At 37.1% G+C, this 24,287-nt stretch overlaps 1 protein-coding gene and 1 pseudogene across 1 annotated transcript; one reads left to right on the top strand and one right to left on the bottom strand.

Annotated features, from left to right (window-relative positions):
* Positions 1–164: 164 nt before the first annotated feature.
* LOC113228278 lies at positions 165–12,090 on the top strand. The gene is made up of 7 exons (XM_026461543.1): positions 165–189; positions 3,456–3,506; positions 6,847–6,999; positions 7,627–7,827; positions 8,972–9,104; positions 9,994–10,154; positions 11,511–12,090. Exons 1-7 carry the CDS (start codon positions 165–167, stop codon positions 11,807–11,809), a joined length of 1,023 nt encoding a protein of 340 aa, XP_026317328.1. The 3' UTR covers positions 11,810–12,090.
* Positions 12,091–13,712: 1,622 nt separating this feature from the next.
* Positions 13,713–24,287, bottom strand: part of LOC113228277 — a 40,174-nt pseudogene continuing 29,599 nt past the window's right edge.

Here is a 24,287-nt window from a genome sequence, read left to right as displayed (position 1 = left end):
ATTTGTTTGCCATCTTTCGGGTAATTTTCGAATTCCACTTTCATCAAATTCCTGTCTTTACTTTTTAAAATACAGCTCTACGTGTCGTTAGATGGTCACTTCATTATCAATGTTTTTTCATAGAATTTTATAAAGAGGGAAATTAGTGAAAATCTAATAGGGCTATGTCGGGCGAATACGGTGAAAGAAGTAAGTAACACGTCGCAACCTAACTACAATAATTTATGATGCATTTGCAAAGATGTGTGTGCTTTGGCATTATCATGATGAAATATGACACCTTTCCAATTCATCAATTCGGGGCGTTTTTTGTGAATGACAAAACTGAAAGCTTTCGTGCCTGTTCTTAAAATATTATTTTTAAATTTGACCATAGACAATATAACATTTTAAAAGAAAAAGTTATTTTTCACTTCTCATGCTCTTAAAGTTCGTATTTATGCTGGGTGTAGGCTGCATAAAATAGGATTTTATGCGAGGCAATGACGCCTGCGCCAACAGCCACGCACACTAGAACTTTATAAAAAGTTTTATTTTTTATTTTTTAATCCGTGTTATATTACAAAATTAATAAAGTAGGCAATAGTATTTCTAATAAGTTATAAGAAATAGAAATGCATAAAAAATAAAAGCTTGTAAAATATAACTGAGCATTATGTAGTCCGACCTGAGTCACGTGTAGAAAAAAAAAGTGGTACATTGGCGGGATTGTTGTAATTTTACATTCAATTTTAATGAAATAATCGTTTATTTGTAATAATGCTGTTTAATTTCCTCGCAATCGAAGTGAAAAGCATAGTGTATAAACTCGTTCATAAAATCCATTTTACCCTCGACTTAAGTACCCATCCCCGCCTGCGGCTTGGGTGGATATACTCGTCTCGGGTAAAATGGCGCGTTTTATGCACTTGTTGTACAATCTACTATTTTGCTTAAAGTTAGCTAGTGGCAAAAATCGTACGTACTTTTTGGCCAACTCATTATATGATACACCAAAATATATTCTGAAAATAATCTTTTGTGTTTTAAATATTTTTGCTTAAATTAAGCGTGACGTCATTACATCTATTGTTGATTTTGTAATCTTGCATATTATGTTGTATTTTTTCTTTGTATTTTAAAAATACATTAAGATAATTTTAATTATTCCTTTATTACCCATTTGGGCTTACAATTAAGTCTAAATTAAGTTAACAGTAACGTAAAGTACTTTTAAAGTAGGTACATTTAATTTATGAAATAAGTAAAGTTAAGGTAAATTTTTTTGGAAAAATCAAAAATTGTGCATTGAACAATGAAACTTACGTTATTTGTAATATGACCATGTATGTCATGGCTGCTTATTTAAGCTACGTGTAATAGGATAAATACATTCTAGGGGTTTGTGGCTAGAAAATGATTTGGATTAACGTACATGAAATTAAAATAAGTTATGCGTACTTTTAAGTGAAAATAATGAACGATAACGTGGTCAAACAAGTTAAAGTAACGAATAAAGATTAAGATAAAAATAATTGTTTTATTACCTTACTTGTCATTATACTTCTAGTCATTTCACTTACATACTGGGTTCCAGTAGTAATTTCTGAAATAAAATTACTAGTTGGTATGCACATACATAAATATTCAAATACATTGTGTTGAAAACGGTAAAATTTATGCGGACGGTGTTCCAGATGTTAGGCTAGACTGCTAAAAAGGACCTAGATAGTTTGATTAAGTACTAAAATAGTCGTACTGCCTATTTGCCGGCTCTAGAATTTTTATTAAGATGACAGTCTCACTAGGCTGCGCTCAAGCGATATACATTTCGTAATGTTTTTTAATAGACGAATGATGGACCTCTAGGCCACTTTAGTATTGAATAACCCTATATTTTAGATTTCGGGAAATAGCTTTTTCACGACTTTTCATCAGAAAGGATGAAGCAAATAGTATTATTTGGCGCACGGCATTAGAGTGGCAATCCCAGCCTGCAGATTTGTTCCTTGAACACTATAACTTTGGCCTTTTCAAGGCGAGAGTGATTAGGCAATTTATAGGTGTGTATGCTCCATCATCGAACTTATTTTTCAATGTTTTATTGCATTATTTCTACTTCCGTTGTCAGCTACAACAAGTACAACTTTACAAGTATTCTGGAAATAAAACTTTGAACTGGGATGGATAGAAGGTAAACGATTTCGACCTCACTTGAATAAAATGACACAAACTAGGATCCTCAGCCGCTTGCTTCCACCTTGCGCCATACTCCAGGACTTTGGCACAGTTATTTTTTTACATAAAAAAATAACTGCTCATTTAACCTCCGTCTTACCTGATAGAAAGTGACCATGAGGTCGACGGTGAAGCGTGCACTTCCAACTGCCAACGATAAGGGAGTTAGTCCTTTATCACATGTGACAATCTCCCCACGAATCACATCATCCGTCATCGTCAAAAAGTAGTTTCTGAGATTGCACATCTCGCGGTTGTGCATGGTTTTGACACTTAATAGGCCTCTATCTCCGCACTTCCGCGGGATATCGGTGAGAGGTCATCGTCGTGCGGACTCGTCTATGCAGAGCGTCTGATTCCGTCTGAGTCCATCTAAGCACGCCAAATGTGTACATCAGAACAGGCATGACCATTATAAGCTCGGATCTTATTCACGCCTGACAAATAGCTGTTTAGCACATTTTTCAGGCGACACACATTATTATTATTTGATTTATTCTTCTCAGCTTGTTAGCTGGTTTGAAACGCATTATTATTATTAGGGTGGCTTCATTCGGCGCCTATGCGGCCCCTCATCACTGCGACTATTGACTGGTCTATCAAGTGATCATCACTAATTACAGCTCGGAGCCAAAGCCAACAGCATTAAAGAACTGAAGGCCTTTCCTGGCTCCGACAGTTTTTATGTTCTCTGGGTATGGTCTGTGCCTACCCTGTATGGAATTTCGTACGCTCATTAGAGGGCAGCACTGGGTGAAGACTGAATGAGAGGAGTGTCTCTTAGTTTAAAGTATCCACTGAAATCAAAGCCAGAATCTGATACCAACCGCGGCTTTAGATCCTATTGCATTCACTACATCATGATCTGTTCTAAATTTGTTAATTTGGTTTTTCTTTCTAGAATAAACGTAATCTTTTCTGTTCGATTAATTATTGGAACTTTATAAGTGACTGTTATTCAATTTAAAACGACAAGGTTGCGTAACAAATTAATTTGTTGTGCATATAGATGCATTTACACTTTCGCAATCCACTTGAATTAACCACAAAAATGTACCAGCGACTTATAGTCATTTTGATATATATTTCTTTAATGGATTGTGACAATAAATATCGCATGTACAAAGGTGATCAATTTCCAGTTAAATATTTGGAGGCTGCAAAAAATGAGATTAATTTTGATGGCGTGAATTTCTATCTCAATAGTTTAGTGAAAATTTTTGATTACTTTTCTAAAGGGCCTAACAATACTAATATTAACAGTGCTTTTGGATATTATTTTTCGAAGGGTAAGTTTAGTCTTAGAAATGTCCTTTTCAGGTTCCATATTAACACAAGCGAGTCATGCTGGAAGAACAATAAATAGTCATATAAGTAGTACCTGATTTTTGATCATCGAGTATATAACCAGAAATAGAGACGAAATAAGGGCCATATATTTCTGGCAACACATTAGCGATACAGCTCTTACAAATATCAACTCTCGTTTGCACTGAAATATAGACAGGCCAACTACTAACCTGTGTGTACGTCTCCGTATATTCCAAAAAAATTCTATATGCCGTGCTGTTCTATTCGGTGATGTGGGAAAAACAGCAAAACATCTAATTACAAAACAAACGGAATCACATTTCATTGGTAATTAAATATTAAATATGTAATTTTGCAAATATCGTCCATTATAGCCAAATTCAAGGTAACTGGTTGATTTGAAGTGAAACAGTTGACGACACCCATTGGCGACACCCGTCAATTGTTTCGAACTCGGGCTAGCCAATCGGAGCGCAGTTGTCACAGTAATGATATGGCAGAATAGTTTTCAAACAAATTAAATGACATTTCGTCTCTATTTCTGGTTATATACTCGATGTTTTTGATCAACAATGTGCAGCCTAGTGAAATGAAATCCAAATCGCTTTCAATCATTATAATATGTATTGAATAAAGTCTCAAAAGTCGCGAACTGTCAAAGTTTACCGGTTTGTATCTAACCGACTTCTCTATCAAACGGTAGACATTCGTTCATCCCACTCTCCCCACTACGGTATTTTATGTAAAGTACCGTAGTGGGGAGTATGTGAACGGCAGCACAATATCTATACTACCAAATCAATTACCGTACCCACAGAAGAATTAAAACAATATAATCTCAGTACCTACAGAGTACTAAAAAAACCGACCTCAAAAGTACGTGGAATTACGTCTATTTGCTAAGTTTTATTGAAATATCCTTAAATTCACCACTATACAGGACTTGACACTGGAGATAATAAAAATCGGTTCTCACTACTCAAACGCCTTGAATTGGAAAAATAGCACAATCTTTGATCAAAATCAAATAATTGCTCCTTAAGTAAAATTTAGGCGCTATTTTTAAAAATGAATCTTCATGCGTGAACAGCCACCCTTAGAGGTGGATGATTTTCTTCAAAATGAAATGGTACCACTATGGAAGTACCACCTTTCCAACAAAAAATGGAATCATGAACATCGGTTCACAAATACCGGAGTTACCGCGTAACATACATACAAAAAAAAAACAAAAAACATACAGTCGAATTGAAAACCTCCTCCTTTTTTGAAGTCGGTTAAAAAGTGCCATAAGTCTCAACACAACAACATGAACAAAATGATAAACACTATGAAATCTTGATAATGATTGGTCATCGTTTCTAATTTAAAAAGACGTAACAAATTCTGGATTGTTAATATGATTTAAACTTTACCCAGCTGCTACATCGTTGAAAGTTTATTGCAAATTACGATGTTTTTATATTGAAATTTTATTCAATACACTGCCATCTTGCGGTCAGTAGCTAGACTACGCCGAACGATTAACATCTGAACGAATAGATAATCAGAAAATTGAAAATTAATTAAAATAAGACTACCGATGATTTTAAATACTATTAAGGGCAATATTTTTGGTGCAGTTATCATTTTTCAATGCACTCCATTTTTCTACTATTTTGATGATAATCACACAACCATTACCATACAAAGCAAAAATGGGGGACTGAGCTCGAGTAGGTCTTTCGAGACGTATAGTTGGCACGCGGTAGACGCTAACCACTTTAACTGTATTTATTGTTCTGCGACCGTACCAAATAGGATTACTTCAAATTAAAAACATGTGAAAATGTGTTCCAAACTCAAAACTGCCAAAAAGTAAAATATCAAATAAAAATTTAAAAATATAAAAAATCATAACAATATTATGTAATTATGGACCAACAATCCACTCCCTAAAAGGTTTTATCTGTACCGGAACACACAAAAAGATTCCACATTGTTATGTGCCAAAATATACGAATTTGATTTAATGGTATATTGGATTCTTCCTGCTATTTCTATTTCCAATTATTACTTGCTTATGAAAGCAAATGTTGGTATCGAAAATGTGGGTATCGGAGAAGTTGGAAAAGTCTTCCAAGATATTTGAAATTGCTTTGGTGGCGGTCGTTTCTTTTTGCCAGAATGTACAGTTCCATATCTTCTACAAAGTTTCCTTTAAAGTGCCCCTCCCTGTCAACAACAAATTTATTTTACGGGAAGAGCACTATTACCCGGGTGAGCAAGCCTGCACAGACAAGTCTTACAAGTCAGGTCCTGACCCCAGACCATGCTGTTGATACATACTTCATCCGAGTCTCGAAAGCATAGTGTTTCGGGTTTCCAGGTGCATGTACAACATCCTTCCTATTATCCAAATAGGTACCAGAGCTGTTGTCTCGCTTACCTCCTGTTGTGCATTGCACAACTAGCAGATGCCGGAATGTACAGTCCCGTATATTTCCACATAAGTATTGTTTATAATGACCATCTGCCAATCTCTTAGGTATACGGGAAGGGCTCTATAACCCGTGCAAGCACAGGGACCTTATAAGCTAGAATGTACAGTGTTCAATCAATTCACACTTCTCCTTAAATCCATGCTCCAAAAGAATACTAAGTAATTACCGAAAAGCGCCGCACTACATTCAATGCATTTGCATAAGACGCTTGTCTAGACGCAACGTGATCTGACTTTCTGACTGTCTGTCTGGTAGTACCTATAATCCACTTGCATTAGTAATAGACAAATTTATAGAGAGAATGTGGATAGAGGCGTGGGGGGAGGTAGACCTCGGCGTACATATCTCAATCAGATTGGGGATGTCCTTAAACAAGGCCGGGTTAAAGGAGGTTTGTGAAGAGCGTAGCAACCCCTATACTCTGTGCGTGCACCTGCAGGAACCTTCTAAGTCTGAACTTAGAAGGTTCCTGTAGGTACCCCTGTACGCTGTCTGTTCTGGAATCAGAACCTGAGGTTTGACTCCAGAACAGCCAATATACAGGGTTGTTACAGACCGTTGTCACGAACTTCATCTGGTTCTCAAGAGGTTAGTGCCCCGGCTGAGTCACCCCGGGTGCACGTAGAGTACCTTCTTTATTTTCCAGATAGGTACCGCTCACTTCTCGTTGCGCATTGCACAACAAACGGTTGCCACCGCTAAGCCATTGACTCTAAAGTCAAGAGTGTAGCAAGTAGAGATCCTTAGTCTTTACCTACCTCGGTAGGAGACAGGCGTCACGCAACATATGTACTAAAGTGACTTAAAAAATTAATAGGCCACATTTGATTTACAGCAATATTAAAAAGAATTTTAAGAGACTATGAAGCAATAATACCGCAAGAGCAGTTTAATTTGATGAAGGACCTCATATTCAAAGCTGAATATTTGCTCTCTCATTATGTATACAACATTAGGAATAGAGGTTGGGATGACGCAGAGTACAGAAGTAAGTATAAATTCTAATAGAAAAACTTACTAAACAAATCTTTTTTTTTATCTGATTTATTTTACTGACTATCATGATGTTTTTACTTCAGTCATTTTAAGGTAAGTTTTTTTGTACTCAATTTTGGTGACAATTTTTATTATTTAATTACTCGAATATATCATCGTCATCACCTGAAATATTCTTTAATATTTATTAAAGAATATTTCAGGTTACCACACTCGAATATTAAATATTACTTAATGATGATATTCTATAAATATTTAAATAAAAAGAAATTGTTACCAAAATTGAGTACAAAAAACTTACCTGAAAATTACCCACTTATATAATTTCGTGAAAACACCGCTATTATTATTGATACAAAGATCGAACAAAACAAAGGAAAATTTCGTTAACCAGTCTGGATTCAAACCAGCGTCTATTGCCTAGGCACAGGTGGCGCTACAGGAAGAAAGATGATTAGTAGAAACAGTGATTAAAAACGGCAAAACTAAACCGGAAACGCCTTTAGTGTTGCCGTTTGCTATTGATATTCTATGCAAACGGGCCGCAGTCTTTCGCTGTACTGCTAGCTTTACACTAGGCATTTTGCTGAATTCCTGTAATAGACGTTTTTATTTACAGTATCTATCCTATTCAAGGAAGATGTAACTTTAGTGCACTCCATTGGCAAATTCAACAGAAACAAATTGAAAAAGTGGATTCTTAGCGAATTGCAGATAAATAATTACACGGAGGAAATGGACAGGGGAACTCTGTCTAGGATAAAATACGTTGATTTGATAGAAAGCATTTTGATTTATAATATTACTATTCATGACTCAGGTAAGTAATGAGATTTAGAATATGTTTTTTTTTTTCACCCATTCATTCCTTGTTTTGATGGAAAAGGTGACAAGCACCTGTAAACGTATACGAGAAGTTATACTTATAGATTTACGGTGGCGATTTTGAAACTTTGTACTTTCAGAGGAAACGTGGTACATTTACAAACGCTGTGTTGCAGTTATTAATAATTATTTTAAAACATTTCTAAAATGTGTCCTGGATTTAAATAAAAAAGTTTCACCCCTAAATGGAACCATCCATTTAAGGGTGTAACGTTCTCCCAGTTTTCACAGAGGACTTGTAATGTGAGAAACTATTGAATTTTGCATATAAATATTTTATAAAGATGAATTTAAATATTTTACCAAATAACAGAGAACAGACACAATTTGTATATGTACTATTTAAAGAATTTTACATTGATTTTACTTTGGCGTTTGTATAAAATTGTAAGCAACGTCCAAGTCATTGAAATCGGCAGACGAATAAAATATAATTTTGATGACATTACACAAAAATAAAGAAAAATGAAAGACTGAATGTTGTCGAGGTAGATATGGCCGAGTGTTACGCTAGAAAGGTGAGAGTGAAGGGAAATGAGAGTTGTACAAATGATCCTGACACAGAAGAAACTGGGACGACTCTACACAGACAAGAGAAACGCTCTTAACACGCACAGATAGGCCCTCCTACTTAGGAATTCGTGAGGTCACTGTTGCCTCAAAAAACTCTTGAAAAATTATATTTTTTACATTTGTTAGTGGGAGTTTTTTGGTTGAAAGAAAGTGAAACTTTTTTCGGGTCTATAATTGCGTGGCTCGCCAGACGTGACCATGGACTTGTGAAGGAGCTCGAAAACGTTAATTTGTTTGAAAAGTAATATACGTGATTTTAGATCCGAACACATAGTTTCATTTCCATTGTGAGTAGGAATTCATTTTCACACATTGAAACTGAAAGTTAGCTTGTCAAAAACAACTCGTGGACTTTTTATTTCTTTGGACAGGAACTGGTCTAAACAGTGCTCACAAAGGTTATGCCACGTGTGATATGGTAGACTTTAGATGTGTAATAAGAAATGATATTATTATCTTTCTTGACTTATTATGATGAACTAGCCTACCATGTGTCTCCATTTCAGACGAATGTATATCGAGAATATCAAAGAACCCTGAACCAATTCACGTGCAAGAGATGAAACCTTGTCGACCGGACCCTTATTGTTTTGCGGCTATCAATTCTGAACAATCTGTCGCTTACGGACTTAGCCATAGGTACTTTTTTCTCTTTATACTGGATTAAAATTGTGAATCCTGTGGGATACAAGTCTTTTTTACGCGGAGATATGTACTCTGGACCAAGTTGCTGAATCTAAAGCAATTTGAAACACTCGGAACTTCATGCAGGCACTAACCCTTTCAAAACCTATGCCAAAAATAAGCGTTAATGATAATTAGGTCTTCAAAATGCATGATAGCGATCCATACAGATAGCTTTTAAGTATCAAACAGAGACATCATCTACAACAAATTGACGGAAACTGAAGTTATTATGATATCAATTGACCTTGCCAACACGTCGTTAGCTGGTAGCATCTAAGCGACACGCCTGTCCACAGTATAACAGTTGCAATGCTATTCAAAGTTTTAAATCGCAAAGATCCGAGAGACGACCACTGTAGCGGTCACTCTGAGACATAAAGTTGATAAGTCTCATATGCCTGTAGTTTCATAAGCACTCTTACCCTATTAAAAACTGCTTGGCGGCTGAAATAGGTATGCTGGAAGTACTACCCTGGATGAACTCTTTCTCAAGGAGCTCTACGATTGCTAAACTCAAGGATTAGTCAAAAGTATAACGTATACACTCATAACGTACACACTCAACATAGTCCCGCACTAGGGAAACCCTGTGTCGCGGGTGCCATGGACACACACATAGACAACCACAAATTACACCCAAACTCGCGAGAGAAATAAATGTAGGCCATACAAATATTTCTCCCGAACCGGGAATCGAACCTGGGACCTCGACGTGGCAGTCATAGTCACTGTTCGGCCACAGAGGCAGTTTAGAAGTAAAAACCATTATAGACTGTAGTTACATTTTCCATAGAAAAACCCTACCATATATAACCTCATCCTCACGTCATCTGTTTTCCAGATTAGTAAACAACTTTATGTACTATTACATACGCCGTTGCTACTTATATTCGGAGCTGGAGGATGTCGTTCACATGGAGATGCTGTGCTCATTCATGTATAGAGAGGCGGTTTATCTGGCCAGAAAAGGATACTTCGCTAGAGATTTATTTGTGGAACATAGTAAGTAAATAGTATACCTAAGTAAATTTGATTAAGAATCCAACCAATCAAGTACCTGAACTCGGTCTGTAGCGAAATTGGTAAGGAGTGGTAGCCCCGGCCTGGTAACAGACACTGGTCCGAGTCCAATCATATCGAAAGAATTTTACTTTAAACATCATGATTTTTAAAAAATAATATCTATCGCGACGTGATGAACTAGTCGTGCGCCTGACGGTAAGCTGTCTCACGCTGACGCCTGTCCATAACAGTTGCAGTGCCACTGAGAGCTTTGAATCGCAAAGATCTGAGGGGCACTGCCACTGCGCCCGTCACCCTTAGACATACGTTGACAAGTCCCATGTGCCTGTAATTTCATCAGCGCCCTTACCCTTCAGAACCGGAACACCGTAATGCTGACATTACTGCTTGGCGGCAGAAATATGTAAGCTGGCAGTACTTCCCTGGACCAACACTTTCACAAGGAGCTCTACTGTTACTTTTTTTTTTATTGCGACTCGGCAAAATGACTGCACCGCGCCTGATGGAAAGTGCGAATACAGTCCAGAGCTGAGAGTAACGGATGGAAAACACAAATATCTTCACTCCGTCACTATCATTTTGCCGGTCTGGCCAAATGCTTCTTCACACTACGTTTGAAGGACCCGATGTTATAGAGGGGAGGGAATACATGCGCCGGGAGTTGGTTCCACAATTTGATGGTTCGGCATAAAAACGAATTGCCAAACTTTTTAGTGCGGGACGGTATTGAACTGACCGTCCAACTGTGGCAACGCAGTCCGGCACGGGTGGTCCGCTGATGGAAAGGAGAGGAAGGGATACTACTCTTTCACAAGGATAATAGAAGATATTCAGTGTATAAATATTGCAATCAAATACTGGCTACTTGATTGGTATCTTCACTTTAGCATTTTTATCATCGCACAGCGAATTAAAACAGTCTGAAAATAGCTCATCATAACGTGTCAAATATGTGATGAACCTTCGGTTCCATATTGCTACCAATCTGTCAGCTTGGTCGCCATTAATCAGGTTCTCACTTCGAATAAAGAAGTATGCGACTGAGACCGATAGTTAGGGCGATTTTTGCGGGATGCCTGTGTTGAACAATGCACGTCATGCGGGTAAAGTGAAGTGATGAAGCCAGGAACAGATAAGCAGAGGAGAACAACACGTCTTCCTGCGTCTAAACCTGCAGTTTTAATGATATTGTCTGCCAAACCACGTGTAAGCGGGGTGATTTTGGCTTACTTACCGTTTATTCTTGAAAAGACCTTTTTGCGACTGTAGACTGTGTGATGTTTGGTATAAGGTATATCATGGGATATTCTAAAATGTAGTCATATTACATTTCAGTCGCTCTCTGTGCAGCACTTGGTTACGAAGAATTCATTCGAAAACATTGGTTTCTGAAGATAGGATCTTGGATTGATAATAATGGTTGTGTGGCCGAAAATCGAAATCTCGAAATCAATCGGACAGAAGTTTTAATGTTACGTACCAAAGATGCGAAGAAAATAGCGAAACTGAAGGGTCTAATGCGTAAAAGGTTGGAGATGGAATGTGATGAACATCTGATGGCGTTGACTCTTATTGCCTTCGCTCATGCAGTTAGACACGGTGTTCATAACCTAAGACAGCAAAAGATTAGGTAATTCTAAAAGCATACCAAACGTCCTCTTTGTGTTCGTTTATAATGTAAAAATTTCCACAATTAACTGTCATTTTACTCCATCTTCAAAAAAGACAGATAGAAATATATCACATTTTCCTTACATATTTCTATCAAATGCTTCCCCTTAAACTTAACCTCCAAAACAATACAAAGTCGTTGCCGAAAATCACACTACAATCACTACATTTGCATACAACGACTGTCTAGACGCAACGTGATCGGAATTTGTCTGTCTGCATGGTTCCACAGGGTCTATAATGCATGTCTACATGAACTCAAAAATATAAAGATTGAACGTGAACTACAAATCCATTACAAATCACGTTGTGTCATATCATTGCGTTGATTGGTCAATTTGAATGTTCTTCATATAGTTATTTTAAAAGATTTTGTACAGAATTATTTCAAATTAAACCGAAAACTAAGGCATTCTAATTAAGGGAAACAATTTTTCTGAAATATAAATTGTATAAGATCGTTAAGGTTAAGTTTATGTACTTAGTGAAGACTCCTTAAATAAGTGTTTTTTTATCGGAACAATACAATACATGGCGGGTTGGCCGTGGTAGCCAACTTGTTGAGCTGTGAATGGGGATGTTCGCCGACTTGTCATACGATATTTCTGATGTAACGTGTCGGCGTATGTTCGTAAGATACATATCGCACTATTAATACAATAGTGTACTAACTCAAAACGAGTATTTTTTCAGAATCGATGAATAACGAATTACTCACTTTCCGTGAAAGATTATTAAAATTTATATTTAAATCTACACGGTTAAAGTTTATTACAGACATCTAAATAATTTTGTTCTCGGCAAATATACTGATATTTGCGTAAAGACTTACAAAAAGTTTTGTCTCATTTTGACTTAAGTAGATATCTTTCAATTGTTTCTTACAATATTCTAATGACGCTTTTATTGCCGTGTAGAGAATCAAATTACGTTCAGCATTAGTATAACCTGGAATTTCACATATTTTGAGTTACGACACTATTGTAATAGCAGTGCGATATTATAGTGCGATATGTAATAGTATTACGAACATGCTGACTAAAACGACCAATACAACTAACAAGCACACTAATAAGTGTCACTTATGGCAAATGTTATGATTTTTGGACACGTTAATGAAATATTTTTAACAGTGGATTAGAGTGTGAAAACATAAATTTATCTTTCTTTGTACAGAAATTCCAGATTGGCAACTAGCACAGGGACAAGAGCACGGCAAACTTGATACTTGATATTTAAATCTATGCCGCTTACAAAGATCTAAAATCCAAATTGTCAAACTTGATGTATTTGCAACTATAACTATAAAATATAGTTTTTTTTTGTTTTCAAAATCGTTTAGTGTTTAGTGAACGCAGGAATCTAAATGGTTTCTAATTTTTAAAACAATTCCAATTTATTAAAATTGCGCAGTGGCAGTGCCCTTTAGATCTTTGCGATTTGAAGCTCTGAGTGGCGCTGCAACTGTTATAGACAGGCCTCAGGCACACTACTTGTTCGTTCGTCGAAAAGTCCCATGTACCTGTAATTTTACCAGCACTCCTACCCTTCAAAACTGGAACGCAGCAACGCTCATATTACTGCTTGACGGCATAAATAGGAGGCAAATTCTTGCACAAGTAGCTCTACTGCGAATTATATCAACCTAGGAGGTATAGTTACATTTTACGTCTCACAGACAGTTTAAATATGGATATTTTAAACAAACACTCGAAGGAAGCTAAACGTAAAAGCAATAAAAGAGAAAATTATGGCACTTGTCTTCCCGCAAAATCGTAAACGCCGTTAAATGAAATCCCAGAAACTGTTCAGGATGTAGGGTTGAGTCCTTTATTTGCACGTGGTACAAGATAAGGAATGGGAGTACTAGCATAGTTTACAAATGTACTTGCGCAGAGCGTTGGTGGTGTACTCGAGGGGAGTCGGGCCGCGCGGGCTGCATCCTGCAAACACGCTTAGTTTGCTGGATCGAGCGCGAGAGTTGAATGTATTTTTAAATACGTTCAGCAAGTTCTACAAAAATCGTTATATGCATGTATAATGGCGCACATAAAATGTAATTCCGTGCATGGATACAATTCGAAATCAAAATATAGGTATTTAAAATGTCATAGAAGTATTTGACTTAGTAAGTCAAGTACAATTTCAATCACGACCATGTCCATGTTTCCACCATTCTTTTATGGTTTAATTGGTCATCCGAATGCGAATAAACTATATTGTTAGATTAAATAATAGAAAACTGAAAATATCTAAACGAAAAGTGTCACGTAAATATTTGGCAGCGCGACACTTGTAAATGTTTTTTTATTAGAAAAGTAATATTTAATAATTATTGTGTATTGGTAAGTAATAATTATTGTCAATAAATGATTACACTATTATAATCACATTTTATTTATATTTTTTGATAACCCTTGCACATCTGCGTACGACAACTCAAGTGCCTACACGGGCGCGCGCTACTGTAGGGAAAATATTCTAATACTGTGGGTAGTAACATCATGACTGAAATATTTTTAACTAGTGTCCGAAGAAAATAATTGCTCCTTTGGTGCCATGGATCAAGTTAAGTGGCATTTAAGAGGGAAGTAATAAGTTTAAAAACTTTGTCTTTGTATTTCTTTGTGTCTTTTTATCGTGGTATCGTAACTCCTAAATGGATGGACTGATCTCAAACCGGTTTTTCTATTTTAATTCTAAGGTTGAGCATCTAAGAGCCAGCGTACAATGATGAGGTTCATCAATCGAATGATCGAAGTAATCTCTTTTCAATTAAACGTTTTGGTATATGAGGTCAGTCCCACATCTTTCTAATTAAGTTTTGATTATAGTGACCCTCCCTATCAATCTCTTGGTTATGTGGAAAGGGCATTATAACCAGTGCAAGCACAGGGATCTTGTAACCTGGTCCTAATACCGGATCAGCTCATGTACTGTGTTGTCACAGACCGTCGTCACGGACTTCAACCGGTCCTCAAGAGGCTAGTGCGGTTCTCAAGGTGCACGTAGAGTAATCCTCTCTATTATCCGGACCGAACGGGAGCTGTTGGCATGCTCACTTCCCGTTGTGCATTGCACAACTAACGGTTGCCACCGCTAAGCCGTAGTCTCTAAAGTCCACTACCAAATCTCCACTTTGGTGGCGTAGGTGAGCACGCCCATCTCCCGACGCTAAAGCGTCTCTCCAGTTCCCAGAAGGTAGGTAGGTAGGTTTCTGGGAATTGCTAGCTTTATGTACATCCTCCTGTTCCTACCGGAGGACGTATATATAGCTCTTCCTCTACCTGCTCTAGTTATTGCCGGAAATGTCCTGTGACATGTCCGGACACAGTTTCCAATTAAAGGACAACTCACGTGTCTCGCGCGTCTCCTCGCCTTAGACCCTCGTCTAGATAGCTACTAAGATGCGCTAGCGGCGCGCGAGACAGATGCTTCTGCCACATAGCAGACGAACATGTCCGATATATGGGGCCAGTGGTTCTTATCAACATTGTTACCTTAATTCAGTAATTTAGTAGAAGTGGAGCTCCGTTTGAAAGAATTCGTCCAGGTAAGTACTGCCACTTTACCTATTTCTGTCGCCAAGGAGTAATGTGAGCATTACCGCGTTCCGGTTTTGAAGGGTAAGGGTTGAGGGCGTCGGGCGCAGTAGCTGTGTCTATGAGATCTTTGCGATTTAAAGTTCTGAGTGACACTGCATTTGTTATGGAGTTGTTCGTCCCATTGCTTGGTATCATAAAAAAAATCCCTTTTTAGCGTTCCTCTAATATGTAGTATGAGTGTATTAGAAGCGAAGTGGTTAGTCTACGCCATATCTATAGGGTTTGAACAGTGCAGCTTAGCAGTGAGACTTTGTAAAGTGAAATTAATTAAAGTGTAATTAGAAATCTTTATAATATCCTACGGATACGAATACGGAGTCAAAATTCTCAAGTCAAATTGCTTTGATCTTGTCCCTTGTGCCACCATCGACTCCCGCGTATGGTAAGTGACGTTTACGACACATCACTCGTGTTTCATGACGGGGCAATAAACTTGTAAAACTTGCTCTAAAATTATATTTATCATTATTGTCTGCTTAGTTTTCTTGTTGGCATTTGTTTTTTATGCAATGACTATCCAGGAATCCAGTATTTGCTACTTCGGCTCGTTCACCGAAGAAAACATTCCCATATTTTACACGCAGTACGAACAGAAAGAGCACCACAACGCAATGTAGGAAGTCAAACGCACCCGGAATGACTCCCTAAAGCATGACATGAAATACTATCAAAGTAACGAAGGCGACAAGATAGAACTGACCAAAGACAAGGATAAATTTAGGTAAATAGCTGAAGAAATGTACAGAATCCTGGAAACCGACACCGAATCGGAAGGGGAAATAAATTATACAACTCGAGCTTTATGGACAAAAACACAACCTCTCACATAATAAACCTCTAGAGTAACACGAAGCCCAACATCATCAACGCTCATTCCTACCAAGGTGTAACTACCCATTCAAATGACTAACTACCCTTACTACCTACTATCTGCCACGCGCTGCATAAGCGACAGGATTAGATCATAGGCTGCGGGTTTTTCCCTCCACAATCCCGGGCGTCACTTCTTTAAACTGTGCCCCTTGTCCCTGTGCCCGTCGTTTCGTCTGGATGTACCTGCAGACAGACTGAGGACTGCCAGAAATATTAAAAACTGGCCTGAGGGAGTATCAGTGCGTCCGTTTAATGTTGTGCAGCCAAAAAACTTATCCACGAAACGTGTCACAACACGTTTAAAGTAGGCACTAAATTTGTAATTATTCATCAAAATGTACGGTCTATGTGTGGCAAAACTTCAGTGATAAATTTATTATGTAGCGCTGAAAAACCAGAAGTACTTGGTTTGAGTGAAACATGGTGCAAGAAAATTAAGATTGAACGGGTGGGGTTGTGTGGGTATACACTGGCAGATTGTTACTGCCGCACACAAATCGCTCATGGCGCTGTTTATACGTGACGGTATTACATATAAACGGCGAAATGACCTGCGGGACCACTCCGTTCAGTATTACTTTGAATGTACAGCTATTGAGATTACCTATTGTAAATTGATTATAATTTCGCTATACAGGACTGGAAAGGGAAATATTGTCATTTATTTAGAAAAATTGGAATTATTATTGAATAAGCTCATTGACGAAAAGAAAAGGTTTCTTCTAGTTGGTGATCAAAATGTGGATTATTTATCTGACAATAGTTTGAGACGGCGGGTCGACGACGTTCTAAGTAGTTATGGGTGCTTTAATATAGTTTCCTTTCCCACTCGCGTGACTGCTGACTGCGCGTCGTCCATCGATTGCGGTATAACAAACCACGCTCGTGAATGCCTTACCGTATCACCGGTGGATACTGCTATTAGCGACCACAACGCACAGCGATATGAATTTGCAATTAAACATAGAGGAAAGGAAAACAAAACAAATCAGCAGCTGATCGAACGTCGTTGTTTTACAAACGAATCTATCTATTGACATCTATATAGTGACATTTGTAACTATGATTTTAATTTTATTTATGACAACACTATAGATATTAACAGTAAATTTGATAAAATCTTTAATATTTTGACACATTACATTGATATACATTTTAAGGTTAAAACATTTAAATTTCGGAATAATGTGACAACTACGCCATGGGTAAATGACGAGTTATTGGAATATACACGTAAACAGGGATTTACATGAGATCAGGCGTCAGTATCCAAACAACCCAGTAATATCAGAGTGTATCATGACATATTACAATCTTATTAAATCTGAGACATTACGTGTCCGGCAAACCTACATTGAAAAGAGGTTGGTAGAAAGCAAAAAACCATCCAAGGAAATATGGAATGTCAATGACGAAATAGGCATAAAAACTAGATCATCAAACATCAGCCTCAAAGATTTATCCTCTCAAATTGATATACCAATAAATATGGTTCCAGACACATTTAATTTACACTTTCTAAGTGTAGCCTCCAAATATATAATTGAAAGTGATCTGTCTATGTGTAGGCAATACATCTGCAAACATCTGCACAATACAGATGTGCCAACTTTCTCTCCACCGACCATCACACGGGGCCTTATAGATAAAGTGGTACAGTCGATGTTAAAGACCCGTTCAACTGTTGACATATATGACATATCACTAAATATATTGTTATACATATGGCCATTTATCTCAGACATTTTAGTAGTCTTATTTAATATTATCTTTGACACCGGTGTGTACCAGGGTGTGTCCTGTCTTCAAAGGGAAGGGTGACAAGTGTGATGTGAACAATTACAGACCAATAACGATTGTTCCTACTATATCTAAAATTCTGGAATGTATCCTATCTTCCCACATAATGGGCCACCTTGAGGACAATGAATTGCTGACAGATAAGCAATTTGCATTACGGCAGATGATGTCTACAATTAGCGGCACATAAAATATTTGACTGCTTAGTTTCCGGTCTGGATGAGAAGTATAAAATGGCGGGCATACTTTGTGACTTGTCCAAGGCCTTTCATGTGATTAATCACGAACTGTTGTTGGATAAGTTATATCATTATGGAATACAGGGTAAGAGCCACAAACTTCTCACCTTCTTATCGGATCGGAAGGAAGTGGTAAAATTATCCTCGAACGGTAAAAGACTGGAGTCCGTTGCTGGTAGTGTGAACTTAGGAATTCCTCAAGGGTCTGCCTTAGGAAACACGCTAAATTTTATTATATATAAATGACCTTCCCACTGCCATCACAGCCGGCCTCTCCGTACTGTTTTCGGACGACACAACAGTTATAGTTAGCGCGCGCACGTACGAACAGCTGGGACAGAGAATCGATGAAGGGTGTGAGCAGCTCCAGAGGTGGTTTTCATCGAATGGGTTGCTACTGAATATCACTAAATCCAACATCATGATTTTCTCGGGTCGAGGTCTCACAGTTCCTCCGTGTGTAGCAAGCAATCCGATGCCGATATGCAATGAGAATAGGTTCCTTGGCTTCACTCTGGACTTGAACCTTAACTGGAAGTGCCATGTTGACAGACTGTGTGACTGAGTGGTGCAGTCTTTGCGTTGCGAAAACTGAAATTGCTCATTTCTGATTCTGCATTAAGACAGGTCTATTTTGCATATTTCCACTCGCTGATGTCGTACGGTTCACTCATATGGGGTAACTCCACGGATGCCAATAGAGTCATGCTAATGCAAAAACGTGCCGTACGCGTACTGGTTGGGTCAAACACAGACATTCCTGCAGAAATCTCTTTGTAGCGCAACGCATAATGACGCACTACGCACTCTACAAATACGAAATTATAATGTACGTTAGAAATAATCTGTCTTCATTTGGTACTGTGAATGTTTCTGGCATCCCACTTCGCCGTACCGGCCATTTGAGAACAGTCCCTCGATGCATGGCACTTGCAGAGAAAAACCCGCGTGTCATCGGACCTACTTACTATAAGCGTTTACCCGCTACTCTCAGACTTGAACCGTCTGACGAAACATTTAGGCGCCGGCTGAAAGACCTTTTCTTGAAAAATCCTATATACTCTGTAAAAGAATTTATGGACTTTAAATTGTAACGAATTCAGTATTTTCTATTTTTATTCTAATTTTTACCGCAATAACATACTCTTGTATAATTGTTATCAAATTATGACGATCCTTGATGGAGAATGATATCTGATATGTAATTTAATGACAACAATATTATATAATGAATTGTTAATTTTCTAATTATTGTGTGCTTTTCTTATAATTTTCCTTTTTGTCTGACGATCTCAATATAATTTCTTACACTTTGACATGTAGTGCAATTTATACTGTAATGTTATATTTGAGATATAAATGAATCTGAATCTGAATCTGAATCTTGGTATATCATCCGGTTCGTCCGGGTCAGATCGAATCTGTCTAGGTGTGGTGTCGATGAGCAATGAGCAATGACTTTCTAGGAATCTAGTATCACTGCGAGAGTAACCAAGAACTTTTCACTGCTGGTCAAAGACCACCCCGGAAAATAATTCGCCACCAAGCTCAGTAGGCAGATTGACCTACAAAGGAGAGCTCCAATCGTATATACAGGGAAATGCCGTATTCATCTTTTGCTTTGAACTCCTACAACATGTGTTCCAGCTAGCTTTCTTTTTTCAGGAAATGAAACTGATATCTTTAGATGAGAGGTAAAGAATGTTCTTTTTATTTTATAATATCAAGTGACGGGACGAACAAGTTGTGAGCTTGATGGTAAGCTACACGCCTGTCCGTAACAGTTGTAGAGCCAATCAGAGCTTTAAATCACAAAGATCTGAGGGGCACTGCCACTGCGCCCGTCATCCTGAGACATAAGTTGACAAATCCCTTGTGCCTGTAATTTCACCAGCACCTTTATCCTTCCAAAACGGAACACAGTAATGCTGACATTACTGCTTGGCGGCAGACATAGGTAAGGTGACAGTACTTCCCTGGACGAACTCTTATGTGCCAAATGATAGTTTTTACTAAACGGCGCTTTAAAGACAAACGAACGACAGAACGAAAAACGACGAACGAGAGACGAACAGAAAGAAAAACGAACAGATAGCTGCAGACCTTATTTTAAGAAACATAAATTACTAACGCTAATGTCTCTTTATGTATTTAATACCGCAGTTTTCATCAGACGCAATCCAAACTTCTTTAATTGTGTTAAGAGTGCCCGTAGGAATAATAAACTTGACAGCGTAGGTGGCAGATCTGCCCTCCTATGTAATAGTATTATTGCAATGAGTGCCAAGATTTATAATAAATTACCATCTGACATAAGGAACATTAAGGACATTGTAACATTTAAAAGAAATCTATTTGAATACCTTGTTAATGAAACATTTTACTCTATAAACGAATATTTCGGTAATAATTAAGTAATTTGACATTGAATAAAATTGAGTAATAATTAAGTAAATAAATAATAATTAAGTAAAATAACCATGTTCATCATCCACTTATGTAGTTCGTATGCCTGAAGGTGCAACATAGAGGGTCGCTATAACTTATTTAATACCATGTATTTCAATGTACTGTATCCTATGTTGACGAATAAATGCATTTGATTTGATTTGATTTGAAAAAAAAAGAGAATGAGGCTCTTAATTAGGCATTTAAAGTCGATCTTAAGGTCAAATAACATATGTGAAATAGAACACAAACGACAATAGAGCTTAATGTCTTTTACTACTGCATGATTTTTGCATTTAATGTATTCTAAGGCAATGTTTGTAAAAACATCTGAATTCTAAAATATGGAGTTTAGGTCCTCTAGCTCTCTCCTACAGATATATACGTATATGAAAATGTGCCAGACAGTCGCAGTCTCAAAGTAGGGTATTAACTTAAGGCATTATATATATATTTAATATTAGACAACACCACATACGTTGCTCTGATCCCAAAGTAAGTAGCTAAAGCACTTGTGTTATGGAAATAGGAAACAACGACGGTATCACAAAGACCTGAAACAATATACAAAAGTTAGTTTTCTATACTGAACCGGCCGGGGATCGAAACCGGGACCTCAGAGATGGCTACATCATGAAAACCGATGTGTGTGTTGACCACGGCCGTCAAATATTATAGCATATCATCATCACACATCATCAACCCATTTATGCATCCCACTGCTGGGCATGGGTCTTCTCAGGCTCTCAGGGTACGTCACGACGCCCCAATGCGGGCAGGGGACCTCACACGTTGACATGCAAGTTTCATCATGATGTTCCCCTTAACCGAAAAGCTTTCGCAAATAAATTTCGACTTAGAGGTGCGAGCCCGGGCTCGAACTCCCGGCCTCTGTTTGAGAGGCGATAGGTCAAACCATTAGGCTACCACGGCTAATAAAATTGTAGCAGGTCATTTCATAAAAAACTTCCACAGCTACACCATTACAGAATCAAAACTCAACTCGGCATTCGTTAGTTTCTTGGTCTATAGATGTAAATTGACTGAAACAAATTACCCTTGAAAAAGACAAATTTATCTTCTAAAGGTGTTTCTAATGAACTGATAGACTGTCAATAAATTGTTCGGGCATCCTGACATTCAGTCCCCGTGACCCGACCGTCTGGTTGGTGCATTATTGCAATAAATAGCTGTCGATCGATTAAGTTGCCAATCGTGCAATGTCAATTTGATGTCAAAATAACATACTGCGCATACAGCGTTACTAGCACATGTTGTGATAAATTTTTCATCACCCTTGCTCGTAAATGGTATGATTTCATGGTGGTTAACTTGACTATAAGGCCCCAAATAAATCCCTCGGGCCTTTTTTCTTTCCGTTTGTTTTGGAAGTTTGTTTGGAGTTTTTTTTAATTTGTAGCACGACATACTTCTTTACATAGGCCAGGTTCAAGCAAGGTGGTTAAAATTAAACATTTGCATAAAATGTTATTTAAATAGAAATTTTACAATAATTCAGCCACATGCTATTTAAATATTTATTATTATTAATTTCTTAGAATAGATTTAAATTATTTTTTGTATAAAAATTTAGCAATTTTTTTACAATCCATCATAGATGTATGCATGTGTGCTTTTTACAACATTTTAGTTCGAGTTATCTATGGAATATAATTTAAAATTTAATAAAAACATACAAAAACCCGCTATTTGCAAAATCCATAATTGGTGTGTTGTGAACCATATTTATATTGTATTTATTTCTATTTAGGTATGGTTAGGTATTGTAATACATTTCTATAATAATAACAAACTAGTGGAGTAATTTCACAAAATAATAATTGTATGTCACATTCAATAAATTAATTACAATAACAGCGACACATCTAGTCAGCTGCGAGTAGCTGTAAAGGTACCTGGCTGAGTGAAGAAATAGATTTCTCACAGATGGCGCTATGACAAAAAGTTGTTAAAAAACCAAAAACAATAGATTATAAGAAAAATGTAAATCCTTTTATAAGACTAAATGCCTAAAATATAGGAATGCATTAGTATTGCATTAAAATAAATTAATAAAATTGAACAAAATCCAGACTTAGTTTAAAATAATAAGATATTTCCATAGATATTTACGTAATACATTCTCGAACTTCTCGGCCGGCAAAGGCTACAAAAGATATTCAGAACACAGTTATCGAATGAAAGTTACCGAACGTTTTATTCTTTGCAAAGCAAGAATGTAATGTGGAAATCTTTTATTATTTTAAATAAAATCTGGATTTTGTTCTATTTTATTAATTTATTTTAATGTGAGATTAATGCATTTCTATATTTTAGCCCTTAGAGTCTTAAAAATGTATATAAAAGGATTTCATTTTTCTTATATATTCGCCGACTAACTCCGTAAACGTTGTTGGATAACAATATCGTATCCGAATCCCATTCAAATGTTTTGACATGGTTTTAACTCGAATGTTCTGAATAGCTCGGAAAGCGCCCTTCGATTCGAGAACGATATCCAATCGAAAAGTTCGGTTAAGATATCGAAGAGTTTTGAATCGGGGTCCTGAATCGACCGCCAGGTCGTCCGAGAGGTCCGCGTTGACCCAGTGTCCAAAGTATTTAAGCTTCGTGATTCTATTTAAAACTTATTGATAAATATTTAAAAATACCCTCGATGCAAGACATTGCCAATTTCAAAAAGCGTTTATTTAGTTTATTGACTGGGAAAGCATGTTATATAACCTCAGTACAGAGTGCTAAAAAAACCGACCTCAAAAGTACGTGGAATTACGTCTATTTGCTAAGTTTTGTTGAAATATCCTCTAGTTCGCCACTGTAAGGGACTTAACGCAGGAGATAATAAAAATCGGTTCTCACTACTCAAAATATATTGAGAGAGAAAAACACCTTGAATTGGAGAATAGCAAAACCAACCATTAAAATAATTGCTCCATAAGTAAAATTTAGGCGCTATTTATAAAAATGAATGTTCATGCGTGATCAGCCACCCTTAGAGGTGGATTTCTTCAAAATGAAATGGATACCCTCTTTCAAACAAAAAAAGAATCATGAAAATCGGTTCACAAATACCGGAGTTGTCGCGTAACATACATACAAAAAAAACATACAATTCTCACCTCCTCAATTTTTTGTGATTTTTTTTTGAAGTCGGTTAAAAATCAGCGATCATTTAATTGACAGGAACATAGAATAATAGTGAACTACGAGAAAATATGCAATGAGATTATTTAAGAATTTAAATTAAAATTTGGCATTTTTGTAATTAAAACTTAGTACACTGTTAAATTAATTTAATTAAGTAAATTGTATGCCATAAAATTGGCAATACGTACTGACACAACAATGTTATTTATGACCTTATAGCCGCTAGTTCAAGCAGCTTCTACCAGCCGATTGATTGATTGATTGGTTGGTTGGTTGGTTGGTTGGTTGGTTGGTTGGTTGGTTGGTTG

This window comes from Hyposmocoma kahamanoa, unplaced genomic scaffold, assembly GCF_003589595.1.
Source record: "Hyposmocoma kahamanoa isolate Upper Pololo Valley unplaced genomic scaffold, ASM358959v1 224, whole genome shotgun sequence".
Lineage (NCBI taxonomy): Eukaryota > Metazoa > Arthropoda > Insecta > Lepidoptera > Cosmopterigidae > Hyposmocoma > Hyposmocoma kahamanoa.
Note: the sequence above shows the minus strand (reverse complement) of the source record. Positions and strands in the feature narration are given on the sequence as shown.

What these genes read in the sequence shown, in the direction of transcription:
- LOC113228278 (XM_026461543.1), top strand. Translation starts at nt 165, where the DNA reads ATGTCGGGCGAATACGGTGAAAGAA. An exon ending in TGGATATTATTTTTCGAAGG is followed by an intron (nt 3,507 to 6,846) that starts GTAAGTTTAGTC and finishes TTTGATTTACAG; the next exon opens with CAATATTAAAAAGAATTTTA. An exon ending in GGATGACGCAGAGTACAGAA is followed by an intron (nt 7,000 to 7,626) that starts GTAAGTATAAAT and finishes TTTTATTTACAG; the next exon opens with TATCTATCCTATTCAAGGAA.